Source organism: Papio anubis, chromosome 18 (assembly GCF_008728515.1).
Source record: "Papio anubis isolate 15944 chromosome 18, Panubis1.0, whole genome shotgun sequence".
Classification (NCBI taxonomy): Eukaryota; Metazoa; Chordata; class Mammalia; order Primates; family Cercopithecidae; genus Papio; species Papio anubis.
Window position 1 is genome coordinate 13,752,700 of NC_044993.1, and position 15,534 is coordinate 13,768,233.

The 15,534-nt window shown below is 38.2% G+C and overlaps 1 protein-coding gene across 1 annotated transcript in view; it reads right to left on the reverse strand.

The window, feature by feature from the left end:
- CNTNAP4 (contactin associated protein family member 4) overlaps positions 1-15,534 on the reverse strand; it is a 281,444-nt gene that overhangs the window by 221,787 nt on the left and 44,123 nt on the right. Inside the window, exon 2 of the mRNA XM_031658079.1 lies at positions 14,703-14,813. Within this exon, the coding sequence (XP_031513939.1) occupies positions 14,703-14,813 (111 nt within the window). The remainder of the gene's footprint in view (positions 1-14,702; positions 14,814-15,534) is intronic.

Consider the following 15,534-nt stretch of genomic DNA (forward strand, 5'->3'; position numbering starts at 1 on the left):
GTAGGCCTGTACAACAGGAAATGCCAAAGGGAGTCCTTTGGCCAGAAAGAAAAGGGCACTAGACGGTATGCAAAGCCACAGAGAACACTGTATGGAAACCACATAAACACAAAAGAAAATATTCTTTTATTGGAGGTTTGTAATTCCTCTTTTCTTCCTATATGATTTAAAAGACAAATGCATAAAACAATAATTATAACTATGTTTCTATGTCAGAGCACACAATGCATAAGGATATAATTTGTGAAAATCATACAAAAGAGGTGAGACAAAGCTATACAAAAGCAGACGGTTTTGTATACCATTAAAGCTAAAGAATGTTAATTCAAAATAGATCATTACAAATTTGAGAGATTATTTCTAATTCCCAGAGTAATCACTAAGAAAAAAACGAAAAAGAAAAAACAGAAAAATAAATGAGAACAGAATCAAAATGATAGACCACAAAAAAAAAACAATCAACTAAACCTATTTTAAACATATTTTGAAACCTGATAAATACAGGGATTTCACAAAATTGTGAAAGTACTAAATGCCACCAAATTTTACACTTCACAGTGGTTAATTGTGTGTTACATGAATTTCACCACAATTGTTAAAAACTTGAGTAAAACAATCACTCACCAAATAAAGTCCAATTTTTACAGATCCATCCAGCACTATTTAGATGCTTTTAAAACTTGCCACATTCAAATATTCAAATATCCCAGTTCATGTATATTTGCCCTAAAATTATGGTCATTCCTTATATTTATGACATTTTTCTGAATTTCTATTTCTTACTGTTTTTCACTTCTGCTTTTCTGCGTCAGTAAGCTCTTTATGTATTTTTACTAATCACAGAATTGATGTCATGTCGTGCTAAAAGCAAAAGAGCAAATCTAGTAAGTATAAGAAATAGCACACAAATTAAACAAAGACGGGCTAGCTAAGAGAAACTATACTGTTAGTGAACGGTAGCCAATTCATAAATTATCTTCCAGTTTAATTTGTAAAATGTTTATGAATTTTTATACCTTTTTCTTTGAAACTACCAAATTATCTGTTCAACCACTGCAGAATATTAGCTGGATACTGGCAAGCACATTCATAAACACCAGTACAGGCAATGGAGATGGGGCTGAAAGTCACAAGCAGGCACACAACAAGGCCACAATGGTGCTTTAAATTTTATTTTTATTGAAGAAAGCCTCAAAACTGCATGACCAGTTATGGTCCTAAATAACCTTGGATAAAAATCAAAGAACTGCATTAGAGTAGCAGCAATGGAAATATAAAATAAGTTTAAGAGAGAGAGATTACAAGCCATGGATACATAGAATTTATCATCTTTTTCAGAAAGAGGGATCAAGGGAGAAATAAAAGGTGATTCTAAGAATATGAAACCATGGTGATTTAAAAAACCACCAGGAACCAGAAAGAAAAATAATTACAAGAAGCAGCTGGTTTGGAGGTGATGTATTTAACTTAAGTTGATAAAGTGAGACAAACACCTTGCAGGCAGCTGGAAAATTCTAGCAGGCAATTAAAAATTCCAGAAAGAAGATTGTTGAGATGTGTTTTTCCTTTAGCACAAATGTGGGAAGTGTCAGCAAAGGCCTTCTCCTGAGGCTCTGGCGAAGGACAGGCACATTTAAGGAGGACATGCACGAAGTCAAGGTCAATGGTGAGACTTTGGAAAAACCCACATAAACGTTCTCTTTCTGGCACACAGTCTCTGACCTTATTTTTCATTTTAATACAGTCAGATATTTTTATAGCCTATTATAAAAGTCAGTTATATTTTATACAGCCAATTATATAATCTATTTTATATGTGTCCCTTTTATATTGTTACTATTAATTATATATCAATCTTTTTAAAAAGAGATCAAAGAAAAAGGTAGCAGAAAATAACAAATAATCCTTACATCACTTAAATGTCATTTTAAGCTAGCTTTCTATTTAAATTATTACATATTTAAGGCTAATAACTCAATTCCCACTGAGGAAGAAAATCTTTGATAAAATGTCTTACTTGAAAAATAAAAGAAAGTCTTTATAAAAATCATGCAATTTTTTCTATGCCTTTTCTCATGGAACTACATCTATTGAGTAGCCTTTGGAAGGGTTGCAGTGAAAACTCAGAGATAGTGCATGGCAACAGATTTTAAATTATAAAACTATAAATAGTAAAGTTATAAGCAAATAGAAAGTATTACTACTGCCAGAGCAAACAACTCTTTCCAATGTCATCATACTCAGAATCTAATTAATTGGGAGAAACAGACTAAGCAAGCTCCACCGGGGCTTTGATGTTTATTTCACAAGCCTCCTGACATTTTGGATAATTATGGATGCCTAAACACCCATCACACTAACTGTTAAGTGACATTCAGTCCATATTAATTTTTGCATCGCATTTTTTCATTCCTTTCTCTCCTCCTCAAATGAGTTTTTACTATATTTTATTATACAGACACACACAAATATTCTTTTCATATTGCCACTTTGCATTTCATATTAATAAAGCTGAAGTATTTACATGTTTTTAACAAACTTTTTATTTTAAAATACTTTTAAGTTACAGAAAAGTTGCAAGAACATTACATAGAGTTCCCATAACGCCCTTTGCCCAATCCCCTCTCCTATTAACACTTTACAGGTGCCGGGTACGGTGGCTCACACCTGTAATCCCAGCACTTTGGGAGGCTGAGGCGGGTGGATCACCTGAGGTCAGGAGTTCGAGACCAGCCTGATCAACATGGAGAAACCCCGTCTCTACTGAAAATACAAAATTAGCCAGGCATGGTGGCGGGCGCCTGTAATCCCAGCTACTCAGGAGGTTGATGCAGGAGAATCACTTGAACCTGGGAGGCAGAGGTTGCAGTGAGCCGAGATTGTACTAATGCACTCCAGCCTGGGCAACAAAAGTGAAACTGTCTTAAAAAAAACAACACCTTACAGGCACATGATACATTTGTCACAACTAATGAATCACTATTGATACATTATTATTATTGTTATTAACTAAGGCCCATGTTTTGTCTGGATCTCCTTAGTTTTTACTAAATGTCCTTTTTGTATTCCAGGATCCCATAAAGGTTACATTATGTTCATTTCATGTTGTTTAGTCATGTGAATCATGTTACATTTAGTCATCATGTCTCCTTAGACTCCTTTTGGTTATGACCATTTCAGGCTTTCCTTGTTTTCTGACGACCTTAACATTTCTGAGAATGGCTGGTCAGGTATCGTGTAGAAGGTTCTATATTTCAGGTAGGTCTACTGTTTTCCCAGAGGTTTTTGAGAGCAGGAACACAGAGGTAAAATGCCATTTTCATTGCATCAAATCAAGGGTACATACCATCAATATAACTTATCACTGATACTGGCTTTGATCACCTAGATGAGGTGGTGTTCGTCAGATTTCTCCACTGTAAAGTCCCCATAATATACAGTTTGGAAGTTGTTATACACATCTTACACTTCAGAGGTAGAGAATTATGCTCTACTTCCTTGAATGGGGAAAATCTACATAAATTGTTTGGAATTCTGCTGAACAGGAGTCAGTAAGCATTTCATTCCACTTCATTGGGTGATGACAAGCATGACTTTGAGGCAAAAGTTTAAGTGCTCACATTAAAGAAGTAACCCCACAGGACAGATGTGGCATGCAGGAAGGGGTGAAACAATAAGGGAAGGCCAAAGGAAATGTGTTAGTGACTTAGGCAAAACTACAGGCTACTGGCAATGCCACACACACTTCTGAGCAGCCTTATCAGATGCATCGCAGAACTTTCCATTCTGAGAACAAAAGCAGAAAGCTTTTATCCATCAGCTCTCATCCTCTTTGGCACGGTTAGCCTCACAGACAGGCACTGCTCCTCATCCCTCACCACTAGAATGAGTCCAGTGGACTCCCAGGGGAAGACCATCCATCAGCATCAGGGAAGCCATAGGGCAAGAAGCTACAGGGAAGTGATACAGCCCTAGATGAGACCCTGTCACACCTGTAGAAAGCTGGACTTGGTCACTGCAATACTGACTGAGAGAGAGAAGGTGAAGAGGATGTAAGTGTCATACAAAAACTGTCCATATCACAGCACTGGTCACAACAGCAAAGACATGGTATCAACCCAGGTACCCATCAATGATGGATTGAACAAAGAAAATGTGGTATATATACACCATGGAATACTACACAGCCATAAAAAAAAAAAAGCAAAACCATTTCCTTTGCAGCAACATGGATACAGCTAGAAACCGTTATCCTAAGAGAATTAATACAGAAATAGAAAACCTAATACCATGAGTTATCTTATAAGTGGGAGTTAAAACATTGGGAGCATATGGACCTAAAGTTGGGAACAAAAGACACTGAGGAATACAAGACGGGGGAGGCAGTGACAGGGCAGGGGTTGAAAACTACCTATGGATACTATGCTCTCCACCTGGGTGACGAATTCAGTCATACCCAAAACCTCAGCATTATGCAATATACCTTTGTAACAAACCTGCACACGTACCCCTGATTTTAAGATAAAAGTTGGAAAAAAGGACAGGTCCAATACACAACTACACATCTTAATTTTAACCATCTCTAAGAGTGAATGAACTATTTTGGTTTTCAACTGCTAGCTTTTCCCATCTCTTAGCAAGATCGGTCTGTCCCCTGCTGGAGAAGAGGCTCAGGACACATATAAATGGGCATCAGGCAAGAAAGCTAGGAGTCCTGGGCTTTTGATATCTCTGTGATTGTGCCACGCACCACACTTTCAGAGCACATGTACATTCCAGCTGAGGGGAAGCATTCTCATTCTGAGGCCGAGTCTGAGGCCCTTCACACGTGTATGCTAATATTTTGTTTAGAGCATTTTGCATTTATATTCATGAGACAGAGTGGCTTTTAATTTTCCTTTCTTGTTTGTCCTTGACGGTGTTTGGTATCAAGGTTATGCTGGCCTCCTCGAATGAGTTAGGGAGTATTCTGACTTTTTTTCTGTTCTCCGGGACAGAATGTATAAGATTACTGTCCTATCTTCCTTAAATGTGTTTGGAAGAAGTCATATTTGAAGGCATGTTAACTTGTTTTCTCTGTTGAAACATTTTTAATGATAAATTTCTCTTGTAGGTAGAGAAATATTTTAATTTTCTTTTTTTATTTCTTGAGTGCAGTTTTGTAGGTTGTGTTTTTGAAATATTTTTTCAATTCATTGAAATTCTCAAAATTAGCAGAAAGTTTGTTAAAGTATCCTTATATTTTTGTCTTATTGATCGTATTACATGCTTGTTTTCCATTTTATTAATTAATGCACTTTGGGTTTTTTCCTTCCTTTTGCTTACTTTGGCTTAATCTGTTGTTCTTTTTGTAGTTTTCTGGGATGAACGCATGGAAAAATCATTCACATTTAACCTTTTTCTTTTGTAATATTTGTAATTAAGGCCATCAATTATGGTCTAAAGTGCATCTCACAACTTTGATCTGCAGCATTTTGTTATCATTGAGTTAAAATGTTTCCTAATTTCCACTGAGATTTCTTTTGGAGGAATGTATTAAGTTCCACACCTTTCTGGCTTTTTAAGTATTCTTTAATTAATGATTTCTAGCTCAATTCCACTATAGCTAGGGCACTTACTCTGTATGATTTCAATCCTTTGAGATATATTGAAACAATTTATGGTCTAGCATAAATTTAGGTAAATATTCTAAGTATACTTAATAAGAATGTATATTCTGCAGTTGGAGATATATATATTACACACAGTATATACATATACATTATATATTTTTTGTTCAAATCTTTTGTATTTCCATTTTTTGCCTACTTGTTCATTAAGCTACAGAATGATATATATTAACAATAATTTTATATTTCTATAGGTACTGTCTACTTCTATTATTCTGTCCCTTTTTCTTTATATATTTTTAAAACTGTTATTTGGTGCAGAAAATGTCAGGCTCACTATGTGATATTTCCTTTTTGAGGGGATCTTTGTCCCTGAGGGCGGGCTGTCTTGGTTTCCCTCAGATATGTCAAGTAGTTAGTATACTAGTTTCTGGAAATGCAGCTAACTACTATGGGCTGAATGTTTGTGTCCCAACAAAACTCATAGGCTGAAGCCCTAATCCCCAATGTGATGGTATTTGGAGAGGAAGCCTTTGGGAGGTAATAAGGTTTACATGGTCACAAGGGTGGGACACTCATGATATGATTAATGCTCTTACAAGAAGAGGAAACAGCCGGGCGCGGTGGCTCAAGCCTGTAATCCCAGCACTTTGGGAGGCCGAGACGGGCGGATCACGAGGTCAGGAGATCGAGACCATCCTGGCTAACACGGTGAAACCCCGTCTCTACTAAAAAATACAAAAAACTAGCCGGGCGAGGTGGCGGGCTCCTGTAGTCCCAGCTACTCAGGAGGCTGAGGCAGGAGAATGGCGTCAACCCGGGAGGTCAAAAAAAAAAAAAAAAAGAAGAGGAAACAGAGAGAGATCTCTTTCCATGAGTATGTACCAGGAAAGGTCACGTAAACATAAATTGAGGAGACGGCTGTCAGTAAGCCAGCAAAAGGGCCCTAATAAGACATCAAATCTGCTGTCAGCTGTATGATATAGCAGCTAACTTTTCTAAAGTAATTATTCATAGAGCCAGACACCATGCTAGACTTTACCTATACCCTGAGGTAAGGCAAAGTCCTAGGTAAAATGTATCCCTCAGAGTTTCTTGAGAGATTAAGCTGTGCCTGAGATTTCTGAAATTATTTGGTTTCTTCTTCCTTAAACTGCTTCCCCTACGCTCTCAGTTTTCTCCTGGCAGCTATGCCCTCATAAATCACTTGCACCTCAGACATTGCTCCAGGTGTGCTTCTAGGATAGCCCAACCAAAGACACCCTTGATTACTGCTCTCATTGTTTATTCATTGCGCCTACCTGTAAAATTTTCCTACTCAGCACTCTGAAAATATCAGATGGATACTAAAAGAAATGTTCATGTATTAGTGATAATGTTGAATTTTCTGAATATATTTTATTGACCACTGTGTCAATTCCAGTTGGATCACATTTATATCTTGAATTCCTGTATTTTATGAAAGCTGAAGACATGTCCTAAGGCAGGAGCATCCTGTGTCATCTTGTTTGAGGAAAACTTAGAAGGATAATCTGCCTTAAGGTACTCCCCTTACCTTCTTATTGAAGGGCTACTAATTTCTCTTGCTCACGTGCTTTAAAGATTTCTAAGACTTAGAAAGAGAAGACAGCTACATTGCCAATAGAATATTACACATAAAAAGAGTATGTTGTCATAGAATTTAGAGATCCTCAAATTCAATCCCTACCAAGGGGGAAAGAACGAGTGATAATGTCGTTTCCTCAAAGCCATTCACACTTTAGTATTATAATCTAGTTTTCCTGATTTCAGAACTATACATTACTCAGGATTAGCTACTTGGCATACTCCCACGGATGATACCATCAGACTGATTTAGAGCTGAAGACTGTGGGCCACAGAGCAGAGAAGGACAATAAAGGGTAAGATGGAAAAAGCACCAAGACGCTGGCAGGGAGATCAGAGAAGCTGGAGCATTTTCTAAGGAAGGGGCCAAGGAGGGAGGGCAATGTCTAAAGCCAGAAGGGAACTGGCCGGGCAGGTGGACAGTCATCTATGGTGTTAAATCAAAAGAATTGACACAAAAGAAGCGATTCTATATTAATCTCGGAAGTGGCAGCAAACTCTCCACCGCTTTAACAAATAGACGACATCAGCATGTTTAGAAATAAATGCGTAAACCTTCACTTCATTTCACTTTCTCAAGGCTGGTATGCAAAATATAATCTATTAGCACAAGTGATACATCACTGATCATAAAATTCATCTGGAACTGCATTTTCCAACCTTTATCAAAATGTTAATGTTTCAGTAAGTTTTTTTTAAACTTCACAAACTATATCCAGACTAACTTAAATAAAAAAGGTAAAAATATTTTAAATAAAACCATCATATCGCCCTAATTCACAGACTTTGACTAAGGATATATCAGAATGTTTTAGCTTTACTTCAATCTAGTAACAAACATTAAGAAAACTCATTGTTCGACTCCGTTTTGCTTTATAATTAATCAGGAACACTGCCAGACATAGTGGCTCAGGCCTGTAACCCCAGCACTTTGGGAGGCTGAGGCAGGCAGATCACTTCAGGTCAGGAGTTCAAAACCAGCCTTGCCAACATGGAGAAACCCCGTCTCTACTAATAATACAAAAAGAAATTAGCTGGGTCTAGTGGTGCATGCCTATACACCCAGCTACTCAGGAGACTGAGGCACAAGACTCGCTTGAACCCATAAGGCAGAGGTTGCAGTGAGCTGACATTCTGCCACTGCACTCTAGCCTGGGTGACAAAGCGAGACTGTGTCTTAAAAAAAGAAAAAAAAAAAAGGGATAAATTGGCTCTTCCCAGCATAGTTCTGTGGAGGTCAGAATTCCCTGAGATTACCTTTATATAATGAGAACATATAGTTTGCTAAAATGGGGTTAACTGGCAGGACACACTTTGAAACTGGTTAACGTTTGTACAGCACTGTGTTTTTGTAATTTATGTGGCCCCATCACGGTGCCACCATCATTTTCAGAAAGACAGTACCATCTCACTGTTATCCCTGCTCTTCCCATAGGAAATTAAAGTTTGGTGGTGAAATATCTCGGCAACCCTCAAGGGAGTAAAATGTAGTAGTGATCAAGACCCAAGAATACTGAATTAATTCCAGATATATCTAACGCCAAAGAAGTCACTCCTCACCTAAAATTTTATGATCTGCAGGAAAGAATACAAAGGAGAAGGAGAGTGGAGGAGCTGAAGTCCAAGTGTGTCTGGGAAGCAAGTTCTATGACTGTTAGGGGTGACTATTCAGAGTTTGAGTCAGATTAGCACCCCCAACACAATGCTAAGAGCTGTACCCCTGTGAATTTAAGACAGGGCCCAAACCCAGAAAAAATTAGGGCACAAGACAGAAATATCAGGCAGTGCTAACAAATCACACCACAGCTAGGATCAGCAGGAAGGCAGGGGCCCCTTGCAGTTCAAGTAATTTTTCAGTTGCCAAAGACATACTCTCAGCACATCAGATTCTGAATATCATGAGTTGGTCTAGAAGCAAATAAATTGCTGGCATGTTCTGTTCTCCGACAAACTCCACAAGTACAGGGCATCTCCAGTGCAACAAACTCAGTCAGTGAAGTTCACCTGCCCCAGCCTGGTCATGGGACCTCTCGGGCAAACGTCAGACTCACACCAATTGTGCCAGCCAGGTTCCCCTTTCTCTAGGCTTGAAATTTTTCAATCCTGTACAAAAGTTATGTCTTATTCTTTTTTCATATAGAAAGTATTGGTTATTAAATATATTAATACTATGATTTTTAAAATTTAATTATTATAAAGGTTTCATTTATTTATTTATTTATTTTTTTGAGATGGAGTCTCGATCTGTTGCCCAGGCTGGAGTGCAGTGGTGTGATCTCCGCTCACTGCAACCTCCGCCTCCCAGGTTCACGCCATTCTCCTGCCTCAGCCTCCCAAGTAGCTGTGACTACAGGCACCTGCCACCATACCACGCTAATTTTTTTATATTTTTAGTAGAGATGGGGTTTCACTGTGTTAGCCAGGACAGGTCTCAATCTCCTGACCTCATGATCTGCCCGCCTCGGCCTCCCAAAGTGCTGGGATTATAGGCGTGAGCCACCGCACCCGGCCTACAAAGGTTTTTTTTATATAATATGTTTAACACCGGGAAGCATCTACCTCAAAAAAAGCACCTACTACTTTTTATCTTTAGGGATCTATCCTCGTAAGCACTGACATGCAACATGCATAGCTTGGAAGATTTATTGAAGCATAATAGTTGTTTGCAAAGCAGCACAACAATTTAGGGCAGTCAAAATTGCCAAACCACGCTACATGGAATGTTATAATTATTCTTAGTAGAGATCCATCCATGAATGGGAGTCATCTCTGTCAATTAACCAAGTAAGCTAATTCCGCTATAGATAAATGTTTGATTTTAATATCAAATTCTATAGGTATTGGGAAGACATTGCTTAACAAGCATTTAGAATAGAAGGGTGCAGTTGTGGTTTAAAAATGAGAAAATAGAAAAAGACAAATATCCAATTTTTAACATCCAGAAATATTATGATAGACAAATATCCAATTTTTTAACATCAGAAAACATTCTTATCTTACAGAATAGGTGAGAGGAAACTCACAGTATTTGTCAACTTATGTAATCCATCTTTTATATACTTAAAGAGGTGTACATATAAATGTTTCTACTCACACATATAAATATATTATTTTTGCTTTGGACAATCATTTTATTTACTATTCTTTTTCCTGTACACAAATATATCAATTTGCAATCACTCATTTCCAAGGTTGTCCAAGTACATTAAAATAAACACTTACAGGCCGGGCGCGGTGGCTCAAGCCTGTAATCCCAGCACTTTGGGAGGCCGAGGCGGGCGGATCACGAGGTCAGGAGATCGAGACCATCCTGGCTAACATGGTGAAACCCCGTCTCTACTAAAAATACAAAAAACTAGCCGGGCGTGGTGGCGGGCGCCTGTAGTCCCAGCTACTCGGAGGCTGAGGCAGGAGAATGGCCTGAACCTGGGAGGCGGAGCTTGCAGTGAGCCGAGATCGCGCCACTGCACTCCAGCCTGGGTGACACAGCGCGAGACTCCGTCTCAAAAAAAAAATAAAATAAAATAAACACTTACATTTGGATTATAACACTACTAAAAGATGTGGATTCTTCATATTCTGCATTCTAAATGTACTAAGGACACATTTAGACTATCAACTGGGGCACTAGAACCTGCTTGAACTCCACATTGACAACACTAAGAGTCAATGTATATTTAACTCAAATTGCCCATTAAAATTTAAGCTATACTGAAACTCCAACAATGAAAATACTATACAGCTATCTTTCCTGGATAACCTTATCTCTATTCCTGGATTCCTGTTGGATGGTTGATTGGATTCAAGAGTCACATGCCTAATCTCTTTAGCAAAATTTGTCTAACCCATCCGTGATGCTCTCTTCAGAGGATTCGAAATTTCCCATCTTCTGCAATATGAATAGGCCAAGAATTTTCCAAACCATCAAGTCTGATTGCCTTTTTTGCTTATCAGTTTCTTTCTCAATGTATATCTTCCCTCACACATTTTTCTATAAGCTTAAGGAGAAACAAAGGCATAACTTTTCTATTTTGCTTAGAAAGCTCCTCAGGTGATTATCTAAGTTCATTGTTTACAAGCTCTAATCTCTACCCAACACTAGAACACAATTCAACCAAATTTTCTACCACTCTATAACAAGGATTGCTTTCCCTCCTGCGTCCAATAACATGACCCTCTTTTCTTTCTGAACCCTTGCCAGATACACTTTAAACCTTTGTATTTACACCAACAGTCGTTTCAAGGCAATCTAAGTTTTTTTCTATCATGTGCCTCAAAATTCTTCCAACCTTTGCTCATTACTCAATTCCAAAGCCACTTTCCTATTTTAAGGTATTTATTCCAGTGACACTAAACGTCTAGTACCAAAATCTGTATTTGTTTTCAAGGGCTGCAGTAACAAAGTGCTACAAACAGGGCATCTTAAAAGAATGTAAGTTTATTCTCTCACAGTTCTGGAAACTAGAAGTCTCAAATCAAGATGTCTGCAGGCAGGGCCGTACTCCCTCTGTGGGCTTAGAGAAGAATCCCTCTTTGCCTCTTTCTAACTTCTGATGGTTGCTGGCGATCCTTTGCATTTCTTGGTTTGCAGCTGTATCACTTCAACCTCTGCTTCCATCTTCGCCTAGTCTACTCTGTCTTGTCCGTCTCTGTATCTTTCCAAATCTCACACTCCTTATAAGGACACCAGTCATTGGATTTAGCCCCCCACCCCTTAATCCAGTATGGCCTCATCTTAACTTGATGATATCTGGTAAGACCCTATGTCCAAATAAGGTCACCTTCATTGGTATTTGGGTTAGGATTTAAATCTTTTATGAGGACACAGTTCAACCCGTAACAGCACACATGTGGTGAAATTAAATTAGCACACATCAAATGGAAAGTATGTTTAATGGTAATCCTACCCTCTCCTCCCCTCCCTCTCTCTCTTTTGAGACAGAGTCTCGCTCTGTCACCCTGGAGTGCAATCGCACAATCTTGGCTCACTGTAACGTCCACCGCCTGGGTTCAAGCAATTCTTGTGCCTCAACCTCTTGGGTAGCTAGGACCACGGGTGTATACCACCATGCCTGGCTAACTTTTTTGTATTTGTAGTAGAGATGGAGTTTTGTCATGTTGCCCAGGCTGATCTCAAACTCCTGAGCTCAAGTGATCCTTCTGCCTCAGACTTTCAAAGTGCTGGAATTACAGGTGTGAGCCACGGCACTCAGCAATGGTAGCCTTTTTTGATCTCCTTCCCTCATTACTAGGGCCCCACTCATTTTCACAGTATTATCCTTGACACTTCTTATCCCACAGATGGAAAATAAGTGAGTAACTTTCTCATTTTTTTGGTCTATTCTTTGGCTCTAAGTTTTCATAATTCTGTAGGAAAGAGGTCATTCTGTGTATCTAAGATACTAGGACCTTTATTCGCTGATTTAGTTTATTTACATATGACTGTAGACTTGGCTGAACGCTTTTTCCTAGCCTGAATGAAATACTATGATAAATGTTTCAATACTAGAAATAAAATATAGCCTTTAATAAATCACTGAAAATCTGATGTTCCTTTGTGAAAACTTCATGGAATTAATAGGGGAAAAAAAGAAAAACTAAATAAAAAAGAAAAATGTAATCAAGTAGGTTGACAACCAGCAAAAGATAATTAAAATGATCCTGTTTTGTGTCTCGGTTTCATTAACATGTAAATGAGATTCATGAAGTTTGATATTGTGTTTTACCAAGAGCCATAGAAATGAATTAAGAACGAAAATGAGTCCCACTGATGGAGACTCCTGATGAGTATATAAATTAATGAAAAATATGATTTGATCTAATTAATAACATACATTTTTGTGATGTATTGAACCTCAACAAAGGAAATCAAGATAAACAGGTAAATTAAAACGTTGTGTTCCTTTCACTGGCCCACATTCTGTAAAGCTTTTATGACTCAGATGAAGTGGTGGTAAATGTCAAACTCTGCTTTTCTTTATAAAGAAGCCCAGGATGGAGACCCTATTCCAGGATTAGCATTGCAATAACAGCATTCCTGCTGGTGGGTCCATAGGTACAAGGTCTGGAATGGCCATCAGAGAGGCTAGGAAAGTCCACAGATTGGTCAGGGACTCCGAATTGCCAAGAGGAAGAGACAGTCCTGTGTGACCAATAACTCTCACTGCAAGTCACTCAAAAGGAACAGGCTAGCATTATCCACTCAAATACATTCAAGCACCCCCCCAATTTCCCATTTGATAGAAGGATCTCAGTTCTCACTCTCCATTGACATCTTCACATTCAGAAGCACACAAAAGTGGGTATCTCCAATAATATGAAATGAAATCTTTAAACTTAAGCTTAAAATCATGTTAAAGTGTTATATCTAGATTGTAATGAGAACTATGTGTGATATATATCATGTATACCAGATGACAAAATACACACACACACACACACACACATTTACCTATTTGTCATGTCCAACGTTCAATGTGCTCAAGCATTAAGCACATATTAAGGATAACATCAAAGAGTAAAATTAGAAGTGACTGACTGATGTTGGCATGAGAGAAAGAGGATAATAAATGGGAGAAACACGGTTTTAATAATGCATGATGTTGTTGTCCGTTTTTTATGATTGTTAAAATGTTTTCTGTATTAGCATTGCCAAGCGTGATCACAGTGATCCTCTGTCTCTAAGTACACAGTGTTTTTGAAATTCTGTCTTATTTCTACAGCAAGGTGCCATTTAATTATCTTTAGTTTCCTTTTAACATATTCAAGTGTCTTTGAGACAGGGTCTCACTCTGTCACCTACGCGCTAGTTCAGTGGCACAATCATAGCTCACTGTAGTCTCCAGCTGCTGGGTTCAGTGATCCTCCTGCTTCAGCCATAGCTGGGACTACAGGCATACACCACAGGTGAATTTATTTTTTATTATTTTGTAGAGACAAGGTCTGGCTGTGTTGCCCAGGCTGGTCTCGAACTCCTGACCTCAAGTGATCTTCCCACCTCAGCCTCCTAAAGTGTTGGCGTTATACGCATGAACCGCCACACCTGGCTGAGTACTCCTAAAGGACCATGAAAATCTTGTTATGTTCCTATTCTTCAACTGATAAGAAAATCAACCGCACTGAGAATCCAAAACACTGGGGGATCGTTATTTTTAAATAATTAGCATTTTCGAAAATTACTTAACTTGAAACTGAAGGCCAATTAAGTTTTCATCCCTAATGTGCCCATAAGGATTGTATATTATTGTAGAAAATATTTTGTAAGATATATAAAAAGCTCGTCAGATTGAAGGAACTCAACTCTCTGTAATATATGATGTGTCTCTTTCACATTCTAGAACAGAAGCTAGATGTCATATACATCTCATGAGTTTTAACCATTTGCTTATTCAGAAATTTACTTTTACAATATATCATTCATAATGATTTTATGCAAAGATAATGAAACACTAGTGAGATGGGCCAGTCAGAGGAGAAAAGCAGACTCACCATCTCTTCTATTCAGCCTTGCGAATCCAGGACCATGACTGCTGGAGAGCTCGGAAGAACTGCTGAAGGATGCCTGAGGCAAGGCAGACACAAGAGGATCATCACAGTCATCTGCCAGGAGGAACAAGGCCACATTGGGGTTAGATAGTGCTGATGGCTTTCGTGGAATCAACAGACAAAACAACAAACAAGTAAAACAACAACATCAAAAAACTAAGATCTAAGATCTCTAAAAATATGCCTACTACTTATAGGGGCTATTCTACTAGAAGTCTAGTAAGTTCAGTGAGAAAAGAAAAAGAACCTGAAGACAGGAGACTATGAAAATATTTTTAAAATCATAAAATTATATAATAAAATAATATCTTAAGGTAGAAAGGGTTATACCTCATTATAAAAGATTCGCAAATTTAGCTATACGAAAATTAAATACTTAAGGTTTCCAAAAGACACTGTAAAGAAATTAAAAAGAAAAATCACAAAATGGAGAAAGTACTTGAAAAACCTATAACCTAGTATACAATTAGTATTCCAAATAAAGGAAAATAAAATACGAAATAAAGTAAAACAAAAACCACCTTTAAATCATGACACACATTAACAAAAATAACACAAGGCACGATCAGACTTCACAGCACAGCCTGGTGTGGTGGCTCACACCTGTAGTCCCAGCACTTTGGGAGGCTGAGGCAGGCAGATTACTTGAGGTCAGGAGTTCAAGACAAGCCTGGCCCACATGGTGAAACCCCATCTCTACTAGAAATAAAAAATTAGCAGGGTGTAGTGGCACATGCCTGTAATCTCAGCTGCTAGGGAGGCTGAGGCAGGAGAA